This window comes from Protopterus annectens, chromosome 8.part0 (genome assembly GCF_019279795.1).
Source record: "Protopterus annectens isolate FY-2018-M chromosome 8.part0, PAN1.0, whole genome shotgun sequence".
In the NCBI taxonomy this organism is placed as follows: domain Eukaryota; kingdom Metazoa; phylum Chordata; order Ceratodontiformes; family Protopteridae; genus Protopterus; species Protopterus annectens.
The window spans coordinates 1,923,010,866-1,923,033,852 of NC_056741.1; the positions used below are offsets into that span (position 1 = coordinate 1,923,010,866).

Below are 22,987 nucleotides of genomic sequence, written 5' to 3' on the forward strand. Positions count from 1 at the left end.
CACTTCCATCATCTATAATCAACTATCAGGATGTGATGTGGCCCTCAGAGGGGGATTACTACTAAAGGTAGCTACCATGTTCCTGTAATAGCTAGCATTGCCACATCCATAACACAGATATTTACATGTGAGCATCACTGTCTAAAACATTTTCATAAGCAGTAAGTAAACTAAATACAGTACGTGGTACTTGTAGTACTGAATGCTCATACAGGCATGTCCACTAGCCAGCTACTGGTGTTTACTAATGTCAGCTTTGTGTATGTGGCCATCCTGGGGGAATGCAGTCTCTATGCCATGTACACTGCCAAACCCACCTAACACCACACCTGACACATTGTCTGGGATGCAGCTACAGGGGTGAGCTTGGAGGCAGTCCATTCTACACCCATGACTGGACTAGACAGTCAAGAGGTGTAGGTTAACACATGCATCTCATCACCACAACCAACACATACCCTTACCAGAACACAGTAAGGGCACACACACAAGCCATCAGATATCACACACATCCACAGAGGCCTCTAAGTATCTGGCCAAGCAAGAGGCCTTCCAAGGTGGAATAGACAGACAATGGAATACAAAGACTGTACAACATAGTTTGCATAATTGTGTCACACCTCAGAACACGTGGCCAGAAACATGGCCAACAGTACTCATTTGTGAATGCAAACTCTAGCACTATGTTACACACTGAGCTATATGAGGGCAAACATACTGTCAACTGCCTGTCTGCCATGATTAGCCACATACCCAAACACTCAGACCACCTTTAGAAATAAACACATGTCTCTGGCATATTCTATGTTGCTGTGCAGGACCTGTAATGCAGTAGCCTGGACTGCATGGAAACACATGTAGGAACTGTCAGGTCATGTAGCCCATGCAGGTGTGTCCCAAGTCCTGGGTAGCATTCTGCCATTGGCCAGAATGGTGCAGCAGTACAGGGACAAGGATTGTATTCCACAGTCTTGTAATGTACTGGTGTAATTCAAAGAGTATCCAGCATCTCTCTGTCTGGGATAACATTGTTGGCAGACCATGATGCTTTGCCAGACAGGGCCTTCACCTGTTACCCCTGAGAATCTGGATACTGGCAATGACCCATATTTCCCCTATAGTGCCTGCATCATGCCAGGTTCAAGTGAAAGTCGACTGGTGCAACAGGGACAGCCAAGAAATAAACTGTGGGTCTTGCTACTCAATGATACAAATCAGGTACTCAATATGGTACTCAATATGGACTCACTTATGGCAATCTGAAACACGGAGAACATATCTGTGCAGTGATTGAGATATGGTTCAATGCTTTGGAGAGCACCCCTGCATGACCATGTTATAACACATACCTCACCGCTTGGCCATTGTCCTTTATTGGAACACATGAGCCACAGATGTGTCCAACTTCCTGAGGGATATGTACACCCCCATGCTAGTTGCACTTGCATAACGTAAGATGCATTATGCTGAGCAACTACCTTTGTGCCAAAGTGTAATCCAAATTCCACCTTGTGACAGATCATCCACCATGCCTCAGAATTCCCAACTGTCATTGTGCTGTAATGGGGAATACCAGTTTTGAGACAGGAAACCATAATCATGGCCACTCGGCTATCCCATTATGAACTGGGAAGACTCATCATGTACCAAAACATGCTCAATGCATGTTGGATTTCATCAACACCAATGACCTGGATCACCATAGTCACCCAACAGGGCTAACAGTATGCCACATGTGGTCAGTCTTCAAAGCCAATGTTATGCTCCATGAGAGCAAAATGGTGACTGTCATGGCACCCATGCAGATGTACAATGCATGTGCAAATGCTGGGTCCTACACAAATGCACTTTAAGCACTCACATATGTGCAGTGATCGTGCCATTGAAACAAAAACAGGATTCAACCAAACACAAACATGAAGGCAAACCGGTGGTACCCTGCCTTAAACTGTACCACAGAAGGTAGTAACTGTTGCAAGAGTCAACACACATGAGTGGAAGTTGATCCATGGCCAACCTCAGTAAGATGCAGATACACCATATAATGCCACACAAAGCTGCTGTGTAACTAATCATCCACATATTATGAGGCCAAACACAGAGGATTCCATAGCTTTGACATGAAACATAATGGCAACAACAAGACCTGCTGTGCTTTACAGCACTATGGCATGAGAAGTACTGCACCTACGGAAATAGCACCTGTTCATCCAGATAGGGTCTTGGATAACATAAACACACTGTCCCCCCAACAGGTACACATTCATATATCCTGTAATAACAACTATGCAGGTACAAGCTGCACTCTCTAATGCCATACATACAGGCTGCATGGGACCTGTCCACATCCCAGGTTGTATCCTACACGAATGTCAAAACAATTTGCTCTCCACATAAACATCATGTACAATCATAGCTTCATGCCAGGCTGTGTACACACTGAATGGTGCACAGCAACAGTCATCTGTTAATGCTGTCAATATCTGAGGGACCCTGGTATGTGTACAGCTGACCTGGTTACAAACAGTGCTATCATTGCATTGCATAACACATGATGCAGCTGTGTCAGTAAATGGGTACTCTGCACAGTATTTGGAGGGCAAGGTACAGTCCACCAGTCAAAGGTTACTTGGTGTTGTACCATTATATGTCATACCACATGCATGGATGTGTGTTGGTGGTCTGAGGACATGGTGGTGTCTAATGATTACATCCTAGAATGCAGCTTTTGACACTGTGACCTGCACCTGGCTCATCTGTGATGACTTATGTTGGAATACTGGTCTGTACATGTGAGTAGCCATTATGAATGTGAGGACACCACCAACTGGAGTGGTCCATACCAGTGTTAAGGCCCACATTTCTGGTTCTGAGTTATATGGTGGTAGTGCTATTGTGCACTACAGAGCCTTCAGCTAGGTGTTCCTCACTGCACAGATGTCAGTATTCCCCATTGTAGGTTCTACAGTAAGCAGCTGTGATGACGACAGCAACACATCTAGCACTGGTTAGCATAAGCATACAATGCAATTGTCATCTATGTGTTAGGGTGTTATCCTGTGTTTAGGACATTTGCCTTGGAATGGCACTATATGGGCAAATGCAAACTAGGTATTAACACCACTCCCTTGAATCATGGATGCATGTGATCTGTGACAAAGGCTTATCTTCTGTCAGTCATGTCATCCCAGAACAGACACTGGACAACCTTGTAATTACAGCAGGACATTGGCTCATTGTGATGCCATTCCTAGCATGACATCACTGCGGGTGGTAGTATTGTGCTTGGTATAGACTGTTACATCTAAGGTGACGGACAGCAGCAGATGTTGTGTAGATGACCAGTGTCAGATATATGTAGTGCAGCATTCCTGTTAACAATGACAACTACTAACACCTGAGTCCATTACAACATGTTCTGTACATCTAACTGTATGTGCATGGCCACTGTGGCCTTCCGTGTTTAGAATCAGAATGCATCCCAAACAGCCCTGTGCTACTAAGTGTATGAGCATGCCCAGTATAACCTTGTGTAGTTGGACTTATAGTGCATTCCAAACAGCCCTGTGCTACTAAGTGTGTGAGCATGCCCACTGACACCTTGTGTAAGCTATGTGCTTCTATGTGTATGAGCAAGGCCGTTGTAACCCTGTATAGTGATAGTAGTCGTCCATTCCACAGATGGGCATACTCCTGTTCAGGATGGACTCCTACTTTAAACACACTGGTTCACAGCTATGTACATCTTAACTGTCAGCATCCCTGTTGATGTCCGCAGTCATAGAAGGTCATGATGACTGTCTTGGAATGTGTAATCTCTGTGGTGCGACTCGTAACTGCGTAGTACTGTAATAGTGATTTGTAGATAGGCTGGTGTTCTGATCCCACCACTGGCGTGTGTGTGTGTGTGTGTGTGTGTGTGTGTGTGTGTGTGTGTGTGTGTGTGTGTGTGTCCATCTGCCTGAGGACAGAACAATGCTTTTTAGAGTACTCACACTCCATACAATTCCTATACTCAACTTTGGCAAGGCTGATGATATCACCCACCTAGGAGTACACCTCTGGGATTGCTGTGACCCAGTAATCTAGGAAGCGCGTTCTGCAACTGCGTAATGCTGTAGTGTGATAAAATAGTCAGGTAGGTGTTCTATTCCAAGGCATAGCAGGTGTGTGTGTTTTTCAGTCATATCCTATGTGTTGGTGGCTGTGACTGTCTAGCCACTGGATGTGTTGAGGAGCATGTTTTGTAGTTTCCCTATATAGTGGCTATATATGTCACATTCAACTAAGAGACTGGATTGGCAAGACATTCCCATACATTTGGCAATAGGCCAGGTGAGTAAAGTCAGCAACCCTAATATTACCCAGAATACAGTCTGCACCCATGTGTCGGACAGACACACACTTGCCTTGGGATTAACACCAGTACATAATACAGGAGCTGCAGGTGTTTTCCTTTTCATTATTTTCTAATGCTTTGGTGTTACGAGGTTTGTTCTTGAGATATATAATCTATATCTATGTATATATGTGTGTGTGTGTGTGTGTGTGTGTATATATATATATATATATATATATATATATATATATATATATGGACATGAACACACATACATCTACGTAATGGAATACATGTCCTATACTGTTGAATGACTGTGCTGGATGATATGTTCATGATAACATTCAATGTCTGTATATCTGCCATGGCTTAGTGGTAAAGCACATCGACTGTGGTGTGCAGGTCCCTGGTTTTGAGCCTTGCAGAGGCTGGTTATTTTGTTGCTGGGCAGAACAAGGGCCATTGGATACTGAGTGAGTAGGGCAATTTTAAGCAGTTGTGAGCAGGTGTGTGTGGGTTTGCTCGACGGTAAGCAGTGGTTAGTTTAGGGGATGCTCAGTATGGGACATGTAACTATGCATTAGCAGGCACTCCTATGCAAATGAGGTGAAGGATAGTGAATCCCAGTTTTCCCCAGGGTGTGAGGCAGGTCCCAAGAGTGTAAGAGTATAGATAGCCGAGTGCAAGGCATGGATATAAGGTGACATCATGGGGGGGGTGTCAGGCATACTGTAAGTGGACTGGAGCCCTATGGCTCGGGATTACTCCTAGCTTAGCACGGCTAAGTTGGGGTGTGTCTAAACCTGCCTAGGGAAATCGGAAGTGAAAACAGCAGTAGGACAGTAATCAAGGAGAACTAGCTGAGCTGACAGGTGAAATGTATCAGGATCAGTCAGTTACAGAAGCAGCAGACCAGCCCAGCCTAGGACACTACTATAAACTAAGCAAACACCTTCCCCTCTGGTTTTTCTACACTATACACCACCGGTGTATACATGCGGGGAAATTTTAACAAACAAACCTACAAAATGAGAAGGGCTGCAGCAGACAACATAGAACAACATGTGCAAGAGGCTGAGGGTGGTGAGGATATGAATGCTGCCGAACAACCCACAGTGAGGAGACAGAGAAGAGTGTACAGACTCAGGGTAACCTACCAGGTGCTACATGAGCTGGAGATAGTGGAGCGCTATAGGATGGACAGAGACATCCTACAGCAAATTGTTGAGCTGTGCCGGCCACACCTGACACATCAAACTGGTCGAAGGGAACCCATCTCAGTGGATACCAAGGTATGTGTAGGCCTAGGTATACTAGCCACAGGTACCACCCAAAGCACAACTGGGGATATCATGGGGATCTCACAGGCATCAGCATCCAGAGTATTCCACCAGTTCCTGGATGCCATTTCAGCACATGCCAGTGAGCACGTTTATTTCCTCAACATGCGTGAGGTGTTGACCAGCAATATGCATCTCTTCCACCAAATAGCAGAATACCCTGGGGTAGTGGGTGCTATAGACTGCATGCACTTACGCATCAAAGCACCACCTGGTGAGCAGAGTAGGGCCTACATCAACTGCAGGGGCATCCCCTCCATCAACTGCCAAGTCATATGTGATGCTCAGGGCATTATAATGAATGTGTGTGCTAGCTGCCCTGGAAGCTATGACGATTCAGAAATATGGCATCTGATGCAGCTGTACCACAGATTTGCTGATATGGACATCCCCTATGGTCACCTAGTGGGGGATGCTGGGTACCCACTGGAGCCGTGGCTGATGACACCCATCAGAAATGCACACACACCTGAACAACAACGCCATAATGAGGCACACGCACAGGCCAGACATATAATAGAGCATGTGTTTGGGATGCTCAGGACATGGTTCCGGTGTCTGGATACATCCGGTGGAGCCTTGCAGTATTCACCAGCTACATGCACCCAAATTGTTATGGTATGTGCTATGCTACACAATATGATCCTGCAGAAACAGCTGCAGCAGGAACAGCATGGGGCAGGGCCACACAGCCCCCCACCAATGCCAAGGCCTGTACAGGCACAGAGTGACCCAGAGGGGGAACAACCTGAGCCTGACCCAGTAGGCAGAAGGAGGCGTGCCCAGTATGACCTGGCCTTGGCAAAGAGGCAACGCATACCATATGTACTGACACAGTAGGGACCCAGGGAATGACACCCTCTCTGACTCGCACAGACAGTAAAAGGAATGCCAAACATGACACTACCTGTGCTCAACCATGTATAGGGAGTGTACTATGTGCATCTGACATAGGCAGCCCTCCAGCACCATCCTCAAGTCTGGCACACCCTCAAGATAAGTCAGTCAACCTACCAATTGCCAAATGGAGTAGAATATGTTGTTACCTGTAGCTATGGTATGGATGTGAGCATGCAAGGGAATTGGGTGGGGGAATGTTAAGGCAGCAGAACAGTAGACACCCATAGTGGCACCATGACATCTGTAACACATACTGGAGTCACCATAGTAGCCAGTACTACACAGGGTGACAAAACCCACTACAGGTAATGGGCTGAGCGACATGTGTCTTGATAAGACCCACACAATTCTCAGCCAGCAGGACAGGTGTAGACAGACACAAACAAATGCTGTATTATGGCCTCTGAATGTGCCCTATGGGTAACCCCTCCCCCAGACCCACACAGACAGACTACAGCAGGCCAGGCAGTTGGATGTAAGTTGTGAAGGCTAGGAAGTCAGAAACTAATATGTTGGTAATTAAAGCTAAGATGTGTAGTACACTGGTATGCCTCTAGCCAGCACAATAGGTAAGACTACACACTGAAATGGAGTGCATGACATACCAGTACAGTCCTAGCAAATGTGTACAAGTGTCAGGTGTGCCCCCCCATCTAACGTACACTTATAGCAACAGTGAGGTGTGCCCCCCCCCACTCCTGTGTAGGAATTTAGATACAGTCAGGTGTCCCCCCCCGCTATGCAGACATGTAGCAACAGTCAATGCCAAATGACTGATGGATACCCTGCAGACACAGCATGCTACCTGTCGGTGTACAACACAAAGGTCAGCACCGCAATACAAACTACCTGGACTTGATCCACACATGCAATACAGTTGACCATACTGGGCATGCTCACACACTTGAAGGTATGAAGGCAATGTCAGTCAACAACATACTGAAAGTTCATACTGGGCATGCTCACAAACAAACACATGAAGGCCATGTCTGCAAACACCAGTGGTCCAGACATATCTGGCAGTCACAGTTCTTAGTGCAGACACATGTCAGTATGCACCACTCCTGTCTTGCACACACAGTGGATAGGAATACAGGCATATTTGTAAGGACAACACACTATAATAAGCCAAAGGTAGACTGACATAGATGTGTGGAAGAGGGTGACCATGACAAGGAGCCATCCGGGCCTGCCCCACCCAGCACACAGCCAAAGGGCCCCAAACACATGAGGTGCAGATGTCATTCACTGCAGATACTAGCCACCAGTATCTGTCAGCATGACAGACTATGTGGTGCACATGCCAGCTGTGCAACATGACTGTACAAGGAAGTAGTCATCTAGTAGCTGTATACACGTACCTGTGACATATGACCACGTGTCTGCATGCATGTGGCATGTCAACCCCTACATGAATGGGTTATGGCCCATGCACGCACTGCCCTCCCCATAGCAGTATTATGACAAGCCTGCTGAGGTCATCCAATGTGGAATACACCTTTGGGAGATCTGTAGCTCAGTAATCTCCATGGTGCTTCCCATAACTGCATACTGCTGTAGTGATAAACTCGTTAGGTAGTAGTTCTAACCCCAGACTTGCCAATTGGGTGTGTGATTGTGTGCGTGTCTGTCTGTCTCAGACTGTGTAGAGAGAAATGCTTTTTCGGCCACTCACAGTCTGTACAATTCATATACTCAACTTTGGCAAGGCTGCTGATGCCACTCACCTAGAAATATACCTCTGGGAAAGTCATAGCCCAGTAGTCTCTGTAGTGCGTTCTGTAACTGTGCTTTGCTGTAGTGTGATAAAGTAGTTAGGTCAGTGTTCTAATCCCAGACTTGCTAACTGTGTGTGTGTGTGTGTGTGTGTGTGTGTGTGTGTGTGTGTGTGTGTGTGTGTGTGTGTGTGTGTGTGTGTGTGTGTGTGTGTGTGTGTGTGTGTCTGTGTGTGTCCATTTGCCCGAGGACAGACCATTGCTTTTAGAGTACTCACACTCCGTATAATTCATATACTCAACTTTGGCAGTCCTGCTGATGTCACCCCCCTAGAAATACACCTCTCGGACTGCTGTAACCAAGTAATCTTGGTAGCGCAATGCCGTAGTGTGTTAAAGTAGTTAGGTAGTTGTTCTATTCTGAGGCACAGCAGGTGTGTGTGTTTGTCAGTCATATCCTGTGTGTTGGTGGCTGTGAGTGTCTAGCCACTGGATGTGTTGGGGAGCTTTTTCACAATCAGCCAAGTGACTGGGTTGGCAAGACATACCCATACATTTGGCAATAGGCCTGGTGAGTAACGTCAGCAAACCTAATATTACCCAGTATACAGTCTGAACCCATGTGTCAGACAGAAACACACTTGCCTTGGGATTAACACCAGTACATAATACAGGAGCTGCTGGTGTATACCTTTTCATTCTTTTCTAATGCTTTGGTGTCATGAGGTTTGAACTTGAGATATATACTCTATATCTATGTATGTATATATATATATATATATATATATATATATATATATATATATATATATATAGACATTAACACACATACATCTACATAATTGAATACATGTCCTATACTGTTGAATGGGTACATTTCCGTTATCGGGGCAATTCTATTAATGCAATCATTCAGGTGTAATGCAGCTCATTAACATGCCTGTTGAGCACATGTCGATATAAAATGCTTGTGTTGATAATTAAATGGTTAACCAAGTAACTAGTCTAATTTAAATTCAATTTAAAGAAGAGATTATTAACTTGAAAAATGTTACAATAGAAAGGTTACCTTGTGGATTTACTGGAAACAGCAGAAAATGATGTTTTGAAGGAATTTATTAGTAGATTTAAATCTATTATAAAAAGTGGAAGTCTGACAAACAGGAAGGCCAATTGAACTAACCACATCACTGAAGGTAATTTTAGTAATGATATGATCTTACCTTATTATTCTAATAATAGAAAACTAAAAATGATTTTAACAAGAATTGGGAGGGAGTTGTTGGCTCGAATTCACAATTAAGTAGTAGGCTAGGACATACTTTATGTATTGTTTTTAAGAAGGGAAAGACTATCACAAATATTTTGAGAATAACAGTAAAGATAACTAGAAGCCCACATATAGAATGATGACGTGTGGAGCATGTCAACACTGCACTTATGTCTGTGAGACAGATTATATTAAGATCCCTGGATATGAAAAGGCAGTTTATCTTGGGGGTAACTATAATTGTAATACTTCTGGGGTTGTATATTTAGCCTAATGGCATTCTTGTGGATCATTTTATGGGGGTAAGACAGTGACATTTACGCTGTGGAACATATGAACACATATATAGTATGCATAAAATGAATACTACCAGTGCATTATATAAACATATGTTGTTCCGCACAAGTTTTTAAAAAAACGTTTTTTATTTTAGAAAAGATATAAAAACCTGAATGAGGTACAGTTGGGAGAAATTATTAATACTGCACTTATGTCTGGGAGACAGATTATATTAAAATCCCTGGATATGAAAAGGCAGTTTATCTTGGGGGTAACTATAATTGTAGTACTTTTGGGGTTGTGTATTTAGCCCAATGCCATTCTTGTGGATCATTTTATGGGGGTAAGACAGTAACATTTACGCTGTAGAATATATGAACACATATACAGTATGCATAAAGTGAATACCACCAGTGCATTATATAAACATATGTTATTGCGCACAAGTTTAAAAAAAAAAATCTTTTTTATTTTAGAAAAGATATAAAAACCTGAATGAGGTGCAATTGGGAGAAATTACTAGAATTCATAAAGTGTACTGGCAGTTAATACTAGATGCCACTCATGAGCCAGCCATTAATAACTCATTTTCAGTTAGTAATCTATTAAAGCTCTAAGCAGAAATGCTATAGAACTTATTGTAATCAGTTATTATCATGGAGATACGAGTTCTTTTTAATGTTATTAACAGTGTTTGTTTATTTTGTGATTTGATGGTGCTGCAATGTGTACATCAACATATTTATGTTAACTGCATTAATGATATGGAAGAAAGTGTTTGGTTGTCTTTGGTCTTATGATATATATACATTTTACTGTAAAAATGGTATTTTTACATGACTGTATTTCAGAAGAAATCTGTACTATTAGAAGCAGATAAAAGCGCTGAGCACATTGTGACACTTGAACATTGGAGAAGGAATCTTTTGTTGGTGGTAGTTTTAGTTCACTGCATTTCCTCCTTGTTATGAGAAGTATACGAAGGTAGCTTTCAGTCCTGTGTATGTGACCCCTGAGTTCTCTACCATGTTTAGTACATGTTTCACAAAGGTCACAGCTAATAATATGTCTGTATGTGATGCACAGAGTAATGTCTCCACCTTCTTCTGGCACTACAGGCTGGGCAATGCTGGGGGATAGATAGAAAACATCAGCCTTTCTGTATTGTTTGGGTTTTCTACAGGATTGGTAATTTCTGCCAGTCAGCCTTTCATCATTTAGTATTCCTTTAGACTTGATTTAGAACATTTTATTTTGTGCATTAGATGCTGTCAAAGAAAATAGAATAGCTACCTATTTTTTCAGTGTAATATATAATTCTTTATAGGACTTGCATAGAAGTCAGTGCCAACAACCTGTCCTTATTGATCGTCTCTGTGTCCTGTTCCTTTCCAGAGCTCATTGCATGTTAATTGGCTTTTTTTAGAGACAGCAGCCTCAAATTTTGTATCTAGTCTCCATTTGAGGTACTGACATGCATGACCTCTGTTAATCAGTGTGGACATTGGCTTCCTCTGCATTGTTTGACTTGTGGATTTTGCATAACTTAACTGCTGCTGGAGAGTGCTCCCCCCATCAAACCCTCTGAAAAGCGGAGCCAATCAGGAGCTGCTCTACATTCTCTCCCGTGGCTGCCCTGAAAGTACCTGTGTTAGTAATTAAACCTGTGATGCTCAATGCCTTCATGCCTTCAGACTGACACTTTCTCTTACAGATTATTGCTATCTAACTTTCATTTTACACAAACACACACACACACACACACACACACACACACACACACACACACACACACACACACACACACTTGATCTTAGACAAAATGAGGAGAAGTGATAGTTAAAGATTATTCATCTTTTTTTTTTTATTTTATTTTATTTTACATTTGTTAACCGGGATAGTCCGACTGGATATATGTCCATTTTCAGCGGAGGCCCAGGGAGAAAAGCTCCCAACAGCAAAAAAACATCATTACATGTCTCAAAACATCATTACATATCACATATCTCGAACAGTATGATAGAATATTTGGAGAAGAACATTTAGATATTGATAGTATATTTACAGAACATCAAGACAATCCATACACATAGCATCTGTACATAATCTAGAGAAAGGATTAGCCAGGCTTGATACAGTAGCAAGTCCATTTTGACCCCAGGTGTAGTTTGAGTTTAGCTTTGAACTGACCTAGAGAAGAGAGTGAGGTAATCTCAGGAGGTAGTAGGTTCCATTTTCTACCTACAGAGTTAGTAAAGAGAGAGTCGCCGGCTAAGTTATTAGTTTTACATGTCTGGATAAGGAGTCTACTGGAAGAACGCAATGGTCTAGGGTTGTTATACAGTGTGACCAGATTTGTGAGTGCAGGGGTGTTTTCAGGGTTGTATAAAATTTTGTGGGTCATAACTAGTTGGTTATATAGTATTAGACTAGGTAGTTGGAGCCATCGAAGCTGAATTAGATTGATGCAATGATGTGTCCTGAAAGGCAATCCAGTAGCAAACCTGGCGATGTGATTATAACAGATAGCGATTTTGTTCAGGACAGTCTTACTAGTATTATGGAGAAGAGGGGATGCGTACAGGAGAGTAGAGAGAAGATAAGATCGAGCAATGGCAACTTTGGCTGGGGGAGTCAGAAAGCTTTTTATTCTATACAATAAGCCTAGTTTTTTTATTGATGGTTTTGATCAATTGATTGACATGTAGGTCAAATTTTAAGTTATTGTTGATAGTGACACCTAGTAGTTTTGTAGAATGGTCTGGTGAGATTATTGTGCCATCCTTTGCTTTGATTGTAAAGTTAATGGTGCTAGACCTTTGTGTTGGAAGGAATAGCAGCATTTTAGTCTTTTTGAGATTCAGTATCAGGCGACGATTGGAAAGCCAGTTTTCTATTGTGTTAAAGGTAGACTGGGTAGTTAACTGTAACTCTGTAGGGGATGTTCCTGAGCAAATCAGTGTAGAGTCATCTGCATATTGGATACAGCTGACATTAGGTATGACAGTGTTCAAATCATTGATGAAGATGGGGAATAACAGTGGGCCTAATATAGATCCTTGTGGTACTCCCAGGGTGTTAGGTAACAGGGTAGAGAGTTTGGTCTGCCATAGTACAGCCTGTTTTCTACCACTTAGGTATGAATTAAACCATTGAAGGGCTTTGGGATGTAGACAAAGTGATTGTAGGGTGTTGATTAATAGTTGGTGGTCCACCATATCGAAAGCTTTGGACAGATCCAAAAATAGAGCTGAGGAAATAAGGTTATTGTTGCGATGGAAATTTATGGTATTAGAGAAGACAAGTAGGGCTGAAGTAGTGCTATGGTGAGGTCTGAAGCCATGCTGGGTATCTGCCATTAGGTGGTTGTTAATTAGGTGTTGCATGAACTGTTTTTGAATACATTTTTCCATTATCTTTGCTAGAGGAGAGAGTATAGCTATAGGCCTGTAATTGGAGAGCTCAGTAGAACTACCTCCTTTATGAAGAGGGATTACATAGGATATCTTCCAGATATCAGGAATTTTTGCTTCTGTTAAAGTGCGATTGATAAGTAATGACACTGGGTAAGCAATGGTGTCAGCTGATATTTGCAGGTATTCAGCTGGATGTTGGTCAGCTGAGAGTGTGGTGGGTTTTAGTTTTCTGATTAAGGTGCGGATAACTGATGTAGCAACAGGTTGGAAGCTAAATGAGGGTTGATTTATAAGGGTGGAGCTATCTAGGCTATGGAAACTAAGAGGCAGTTGGTTGGCTAGGGCTTGGATTGTCTCAGTAAAGAATCGGTTAAAACTGTCAGAGACTGCTTCTGATGGTTTATTGGTAAAGGCATCTGGGACAGGGGTAGTAGAATGACCAGGGTGTACAAGATTATTTAACCCTGCCCAGAACTTTTGAGGGTGATTTTGATTTTCTGTTTGTAGTTTGTGGTAGTATTGTTTTTTGTCAAGTAGTATGTGTTTTTTTAGTTTCATTCCTAAGTTGTCTGTATTTAATTTGATCATGTGGAAGTTTAGTAGTTCGCCATAAAGCCCAAGCTTTATTTCTGAGATTAATTTTAAGCCTGGTCTCTTTTGAAAGCCAAGGTGCAGCTATTGCCTTAGTTTCTTAGAAAGTGTTCTTCCTAGAGTGAAATACTGACTAAATTTTAAGATCTATAAGAGGTAGACACAAAACGGTTTTATGTTATCTATCAAATGTATTTAATATGTTGTACTGTGGTTGCAATGACTTAAATCTTCTTCTTTTTATATTACATAAGATACCTTCTGTAGTAGGAATAAGGGGTAGGCTTCTCAGTATTGCTTATGTCTCTGAGTTCTTCTCTGTGCTTATTTATATAAACTGCAATAAACATTTCCATATTGTGTAATTTTTTAAATTTTGTTTTCTTATAGTTTGTCTTAGAGAACAGCAGTCGTGAGGATAAACATGAGTGCCCGTTTGCTCGTAGTAGCATTCAGTTGACTTGTAGCCTGTGTGAAATCCTGCAGATTGGAGAGTCAGGTAACTAAGTTAATATTTCTCTTGTAACATCTACAGCAACTAGTAAATGCTGCCAGTGCAGTACAGACAGTGAATGATACATATCTGGTACTAAAGAATAGACAGAGTTAAGGGGAACAGCCCAAGAACTAATGGAACCATTGCTAGACAATTTGTCAAAATATTTGTTGTTAATGGATGTGTTTTCAGTTTGACTTTTCTTTGCCCTGGTAATACACTGATGATTACAGTCAGTCTTTACTGTTAGATCAGTTAATGCAGTGTGTAATGCTGGTGGTTTGTGTGCCAAGGGCATGTGGTTCAAATCCCTGTCTTCTCTTTGTACTCATTTCTTTTTTTATCCTCACTCATTTATTTTAACATGGTACTCTCATTATCTAGTGGTGGCACAGAGGACAACTTTCCTGCATAGGAAGTGGAAGGGTACAAGATTGAAATCTTTTGTAGTGTCTTTTAAGGCATACTACCTATCCCTGGTGACTAGTGTTTCCCCATAAAATTATTTTTTTTTAAATACATGCCTTTAAAGCACACCATGTAGAGCATCCCTGGTCTCTAGAGTATCCCCCAACTCACTTCTTCAAAGTTATCTCCGCTGTCTAGTGGTTCCTATATGCCTTTAAGGGACAAGATGTAAAAGAGTTCTCCCTAGTGTATAGTATCCCCCAGTCTGCTTTTCAGGCATTTTATTTAGAGTAATTCCTTGTATGCAGTGTTCCCCTGACCTTGCATGCTTTTAAGGCACATAGCTAAAGACATATTCCTGATGACTAGTGGGGTTCCCCCGACCCAAGGTTGAAGGCACTGCACTTTAACCAAGGGGTGTGTGGAAGCCATCCCTACTCACCTACCCACATACACAAAGATTTCCCACTCCTCACCCAATCACTCTCACAGACACACTCATCCATGAACCCATTCATAAACACACACACACACGCGCGCGCACACACACACACACACTTACACCCTGACTAACTCTCCTACTGCTAACACCCAACAGGCACACATGCATACACAAACCCTGCATCACTACCTTACCCTAAACCCCCAAGCATTTACCTCTTTCAAAACTGGTGAACATGGCCTTTTGTCCGTATTCGTTACACAAGCAGCCGGAAGTAGTCATGCAACTTTATACAGATATTTCTGGTGGAGGACGCATGGCTAATGAGCATATGCTTTTTCTATGGACTGCCTCATTAGCATGCAGCACAGCCACAGGGGCATCCCACCATGGTGCTGCATGTCTTCTTGCTAAAGCACTGTGGCAGGCCTGTCTCTGAATTCCTAAAAGTTACCCTGAGGTATACACATCATGCTAATTTTTATGAATTTGGCACATGATCTCTTTTCTTTTGTTTGCTTACCTCATTTCACTAGTAGATTATTAAACGGTTTATAGAAATTCACTAAGGAGATATTCTGAAAGGTTGGTAATGCATGGTCTACCTTAGGAAAGAAGGATTAAAAATATGTCATTAGAATACTCCAGGAGGCTGACTTGAGGCACGAACATGATGAAGAAGAGCACACAATGATGCAGAGGCTGTGTTTGTCAATAACCCTTAAACTGAAATTAGGAAAAGCCTGATATGTGCTTGTTTGTGTTGCTTGTAGCACTTTGACTCTTACTTTTATTTGTCTGTTGTCTTTCAGTCTCAGAGACACGGCAGGACTATTTGCCCATTTTTTTTGCTCAGGAACATCTGTTTGAGGAGGTTTTCTGTATCTGCATTCAGCTGCTGAATAAAACATGGAAGGAAATGAGAGCTACCCAAGAGGACTTTGACAAGGTAAGGTGCTGACAGAATGTCGCATCCTCATGAAAATTCAGCAGTAAGCTAAACCGTGATCCCTGTAACACTCTTTGTTGTAACTAAATTAAAAGACGAGCCTTAGCTTGTGTGTTAAGGCTTTGTGTAAGAAACTCACACAAAACACAATTGTCCCTTTCCATGGAGACCTGTATCATCTAGCTATAGTATGCTGGAACAACCCCCTTCAACACCCACAAAACACACACACACACACACACACACACACACACACACACACACACACACACAAAATCAACAATCAACTACATTTGTAACAAACTCTTTCAGAGTAGTACAGCGGTAGAGGGAACTCTCTGCTCTAGTTTATCTCACACTGCCTCAAATTCCTTGAGTTAATGCCTTCTTCACAAGGCAGACTCTAAATATTTTCCTTTTCTTTTGTATAAAGTGACATTGTATAAACATATATTATCATGTATTTTGCATTATGCTTTGATCCTGTTTAATTTGGTTAAAGGTGTAGTGATATTGTATCAATGTTGTACTACTGTTAAACTGCATCTGTGTATCATTTTGAATGCTTTTTTTCTACAATTGCTAAGCACACATTTGCAGGCTGTATTCTGTACTTAATAGGCTATGTTATGTAACATACTGCACATTTCAAAATTTAACACTAAGATGTTTGACAAAGTAACTGGGAGACTGCAGTGACAAGCATTTTAGTTTTCAGACATTGTACCTGTGTTTATATTTATTTTTCAGAGACAAACCTATGATAACATCGCTAGCATAATTGAAAACATGTCTGTGAATCTGTACAGTGCATCATTCTTTGCTCTTTAAGTCACTGATTTTACCAAGTGTTTTATATATATATATATATATATATATATATATATATATATATATATATATATATATATATATATTTGTGTGTGTGTGTGTGTGTGTGTGTGTGTGTATATATATATATATATATATATATATATATATATATATATATATAAAATTGCCTGGGTTGGTGTTAGCTCGAGTTGATGTGAAAGATTCCAGAGCATCTATTAAAAAGAGTAAGAGTCCTTTATTTATATATAAAAAGAACTCTTATACACACTTACATATTTACAAATACTTACAAATGTATAGGTTATATAGCTGTACAGATTATTTACACATATTCATAATTACCTTTACAGTCATACTAAATTTTCATTCCTATTAGGCCTTCACTCATTTTTCCATAACCACCACCTGATTTTATGTGCTATTGTTGCTAACATACATTTACCATTAAATATAATATCATTTATTTTTCATTCCATATAGCCCATATGACATAAAATAACTTTTTATCTATTTTGTAGCATATTCTTTACTTCTATTCTTATAATATCCATGTTTAATTATATCCATGTTTATTTTATATGTTTCTCTTATATGTTTGAAAAAGTCTTCTTTACATAGTTTTCCCCATAATGTTTTTACTCTTTTACATTTCAAAAACACGTTCCATAGTTTCTTTTTCTTGACAATGTAATCATATTATATATTTTTTCTTTTTATATGGCAGATTTCCTTTTACTTGTAATTTATCTAGTACCAGTCATCACAAAAACTTTTGACATTCTACTTTCTGATTACACCAGTTGTTTCTTATTTTTATTGCTTTAATGTTTTCATTTGTCAGATTTCCTCATGTTTTACATAGTAAATTTTTATCATTACATTCTACCATACTTTTCTTTTTCTATATCATCAATTTTTATTTTCCACAAAAATATTTTTTCTTGGTAACATTTTATTTCTTCATTTGTACACTCTTTTTCTCTTTTACTCTTTTGTTATCATACCCCAAAGTGTATCATGCTTGTTTTTATAAAATTTAGTACTAATGTCTCATCTTTTTCATTTAACCTCTTTAACACCTTGTACAAATTTAATGAAGCAGCATGTACCACTGGGTTTTTTAACCCTAAACCTTTTCTCTTTATTTACATACAAAATCCTCTTTTTACTGGGTTTAATGTAGAACCCTGTATAAATTAAAAAATGTCTGCAATAATCCCTTTTCAAACCTGTTGGCAACATACGTACATGCTAAGTATGCTATTTTCCCATCAGTACTGAATTTGTCAAATAAGCTTTTTTTCTGAATGATAATTTATATGGTCTCCAGAAAAGACAGGTTTGTTTAATTTCTTCTATTGCTTTTTTTTCCATTGAATTCTACGTACATCTTTATTACCAAATTTTATACCTAACACAGCAATTTCATTCATTGTAAAATATATACCCCCCTATCTTTACTACATCACCTAAACCTTTACTTTTTTCTTTATTTAAAGTCATCCCTAATACCTCTAGACACTCATTATTACTTCTTTTATCCACATTTTTTTTGCAATTATTACAATGTCATCTGTATATGTTAAAATAAGTGGAATTCTTAACCTTTCAGGTGTTAACTAATCCAAAGAATATGCAACTCATTGGACATCCCTGTCTTACATCAGTCTTTATATGTACCTCTTGGCTTATCCAGCCATTTACAAGTATTTTTACTTTATTATTATACACTGACATGCATAATTTCCTGGCTTTCTCACTAATATTATATTCATTCATTTTTACCCATAAGATTTCATGTCCAATTGTATCAAATGCCTTATTACTGTCTCCTATCACAATTTTCCCTTCTTCTTTTCTATTTATAATATCATCCACAATTTTTCTATCATTAATAATTCTTGTCAACCCTTCCCCTTTATATTATGTATACTGTCTGCCATAATATTTAACATTTTAGTTTCAGATCTCTTTTGTATTATTTTCATAAAGCTCTTGTAATCATTATTATTAGATACTATCTTTCTCCAGTTTTTAATTGTCTTATTTCTTTCCTCTTCCATATGAATTTTAATATTCCATTATATACGTCTTTATACATAAAACCTTCATTTAACCATTCTAAAGAATAGTTTTTTGCCAGTCCCTTATATTTGTAATCATTTCATGCCCTATTCTATCTAGCTCTGCAGCGAATATTATATTTACTTGTCCTAATACTTTAGCTCATTTAAAGAAATATCTTTCAACTCTTTATTCTCCTTTTCTGTTAACATTTTTACTTTACATATTTTCTTCACTACCTTCTTTTTTCCTTTAAACATTTCTTTTACATATTGTACTACACTATTTGTAGTCTTTTCCTGACTAGTTTCTATTTCTCCTTTTACATTTTTATTTCTCTCATTACACTAACATCTTATTTTACTAATCTGCTTAAGTAACTCAATACTTCTTCTCTTTTTCCTTGTAAAAATAACTTTGCTTATATAACAATCCTTGCATTTTTTTCCTGGATTTCTTTCATGTCATTCTTTTTCTTTGTCAAAATATTTATATCGTTATATTCTAAATCTTTCAATGCATTGTTATATGTTCTTTTATATTTTTCTTTCTGTACTTTTCTCACATTATACTGTCATTTATATTTTCCTTAAATATCATCCACCATTCAAACCATTTTTATAAAATGTTCTCATGGTAATATGATCTTTCCATAACTATATTACTAATCTCTTTCATTCTTCATTGCATGCTGTATCATTTATCCATTTTATTCCTTTGCCTATTTTATATATTCTTTTTTTTCTTTATCTCTAGACATTTTGCAGGATGATCAGAAAATTCTAGTTCAACTACCTCCCCTTTTCCTGTAACTAAACCTTCTTATACTATAAAATAATGTGTTTCAGTTCTGTGCATACCCCTTTTGTAAGTCGATGAATTTTTGCCCCAAAGTTTTAACTTACCACGTCTTATAACTTCTAATATTTTTGTTATATCATTTCCTTTCATTTTACTCTTGCCTCTTAAATCAAAATTAAAGTGTCCAGTTATTATAATATTCATATTTATCACTACATAGTCTAAAATCTGATGAAATAAGATTTCCATTTCTTTATAATTAGTATAAGCATATAATGTTATAATTATATATTTGTTCCTTCCATTTTAAATCTACAATGATTAATCTTACCATTTTTTCTAAAGTTACATCTAATATCTTTAGTGTATTTGTAAAGAATACATCTGTTCCAGAATATTTCTCATTTCCCAAATCACAGATTATCTCTCCTCCCTATAGTTTCTCTGTTTCTCTGTTGTTTGTTAAAAATCGTGTGTCTTCTATTATAATTACATTTACATCACATGTATTACACCACTCCAAAATCCATATTCTTCTTACTATATTCGAAATACTATTCACATTTAGAGAAAGCACTCTAAAATTTTAATTTTCTCTTTTCATTAAATTCATGGTCTCGTAAGTTCTAAGCCTAGCCAATTTCCATTCCAAACGTGAGAATCAAACACGGTATCTTGTGCCTCTGAGTCAAACACCTTAACCATTATACCTATGACCAATCATTAATTGTATGCGTTCTTTTTCATCCATTTCCTTTCATTTTTCTTTTGCACTTATCCATTTAAATTTTCTTTTTCTTTTATCCTTTTATCAGTAGACTTCTATTTTCTTTTACTATCCCCCATTTTATGTCTTCTTCACCACTTATTTCTGAACCTTGTTCTATGACCTGTTTATTATTTTTTTCTTATTTAATTTTTTTCTATTTCTACTACTTCTAAAATGTCATCTTTTTGTTCCTTTCTTCTGTTTTTCTTTTTCCTTACTCTTATATTCATTTTGCAATCCATCCATAAATGACAATTTTGTTATATTTCATTTCACATTTGTTTGCATCATGTCCCATTTCGCCACAAATATAAATGTTTCTTTTATCATAGTTACTTATCCAATGTCCTTTATTTCCACAAAAAAAAAACATGTTTTTTGGGTTGCCCCAGTATTTTATGACCTGCCAATTTTCCTCCATATTTATCATGCTTGGTATATGTATAATTCTTGGGTTTATATTAGAAGTACGAAGGTGTACTTACCCGAATACGTAAACATTGACACGTCTTCCTCGTATCGCGAAAACATTGATCATCCTGAAGCACGAAATCCGAAACGTCGAATTGTCATGGTTGGCCCTTCTGTGGTATAGCTCCTTAAGGTAAATGTGTGATAGTTACAGACCTTAGGGTTAGGGTGCGGGTTAAGGTAAGTGCATAGATGGTAATGTATGTGAGATTTAGTGTAGGGTTAGAAGTAGGGTTTTGTTAAGTGTATGTGTGTGGATTATTTAGTTTAAAAACACCAAAAAACGGATAGTGCCAGTACAAAACCAGTAAACCAAAGTCAAGCACCTTGAATACAATAGGTGGTAAACCGGCTTTAATAACACAATCCAAAGCAGTCAAAACACATACACGAGAGATCCACAAAAAAGCACAAGGAATATTAACGTTCACGGTTTAAGTCTCGTTTTTGTCATCAACTTCATCAGATAACAAGTGTATCAGTCATCATCCCTTTTATAGGGTCAATTATTAACATTTAAACCAATCAAATGAATTTTCTTGTTAAATTAAAACAATTAATGTCCTGTTTTGTTCGATGACATAGAAGTGCAATACAGTACTAAAATACATACACAAAAACTCATAAAAGATAGCAATAATGAAATGGTTAAAAGTGTCCCTGTCTAAATAAAAATATTAACTGACTGATACACTTGTTATCTGATGAAGTTGATGACGAAAATGACATTTAAACTGTGAACGTTAATATTCCTTGCGCTTTTTTGTGGATCTCTCATGTATGTGTTTTGACTGCTTTGGATTGTGTTATTAAAGCCGGTTTGCCACCTTTTGGATTCAAGGTGCTTGACTTTGGTTTATTGGATTATTTAGTTTGGGTATAGCTTCTTAAGGTAAGTGTGCAATAGTTACGGAACTTAGGGTTAGAGTGCGGGTTAAGGTAAGTGCATACATGGTGGTATATGCAAGATTTAGTATAGGGTTTAGAAGTAGGGTTTTGGTTAGTGTATGTATGTGGTTTATTTAGCTTGTTTGGGTAGGTAGTATGTAGTGGGCAGTGGGGTGGGACAACTATGACGGTTCGAGTTTTTGAATTTCATGGTTTAGGGCATTCGGTGTATTCGCGGTTCACGGAATATGTGTCAGTGTTTTAGTATTCCGTGACTAGGGCTTTCATGCTTTTAATATAGACCCATAATTTTTCTGTTTCTATTTTTAGCACAGTATTACAATCCCATCCACCAGTCCATAACCCACTTTTATCATAAACTTTTTGCAATGTCCAGTACATCTGTACATAAAGTTTTCAAGTGTTCTTTCAAAGTCTCTCTTTCCATCTCTGTTTGAAATTGTGCATTAATTTTCTTATTCATGCCCTACTCAAAAAATTAAAACCTACCACTCTTATCAATTGATCTTCTCCCAATAGAATATCTGTAAAAAGCTGCTAATGCCATAGCGTACCCCATCTCTATTCTAATTAACCAAACTGTAGCAGAAGCCACCATCCCCTCCATCTGCAAAATAGCCTATGTAATACCACTCCATAAAGGTGGTAGCTCCACTGAATTATCTAATTTCAGGCCTATAGCTATATTGTCACCATTGGCCAAATTATGGAAAAATGCATCCACAGACAATTACTACACCATCTTATCCAGAACAATCAACTGGCTAACTCTCAGCATGGTTTTAGGCCTCATCACAGCACCACTTCAGCCCTCCTTGCCTTCTCTAACATCATAAAACATAACCGCAACAATAATAAACTATCCTCAGCCCTCTTCTTGGATCTTTCTAAGGCGTTCGACATGGTACATCACTAACTACTACTTTATATCCTGAAAACTAATCACTTCGATAATCTAGCTCTCCAGTGGTAACAGTCTTATCTGAATGGTAGA

At 38.9% G+C, this 22,987-nt stretch overlaps 1 protein-coding gene across 1 annotated transcript in view; it reads left to right on the forward strand.

Moving 5' to 3' along the window:
• Positions 1–22,987, forward strand: part of ELMO3 (engulfment and cell motility 3) — a 1,057,243-nt gene that overhangs the window by 729,404 nt on the left and 304,852 nt on the right. The window contains exons 14-15 of the mRNA XM_044081425.1: positions 14,241–14,349; positions 16,009–16,145. Of these exons, the coding sequence (XP_043937360.1) occupies positions 14,241–14,349; positions 16,009–16,145 (246 nt within the window). The remainder of the gene's footprint in view (positions 1–14,240; positions 14,350–16,008; positions 16,146–22,987) is intronic.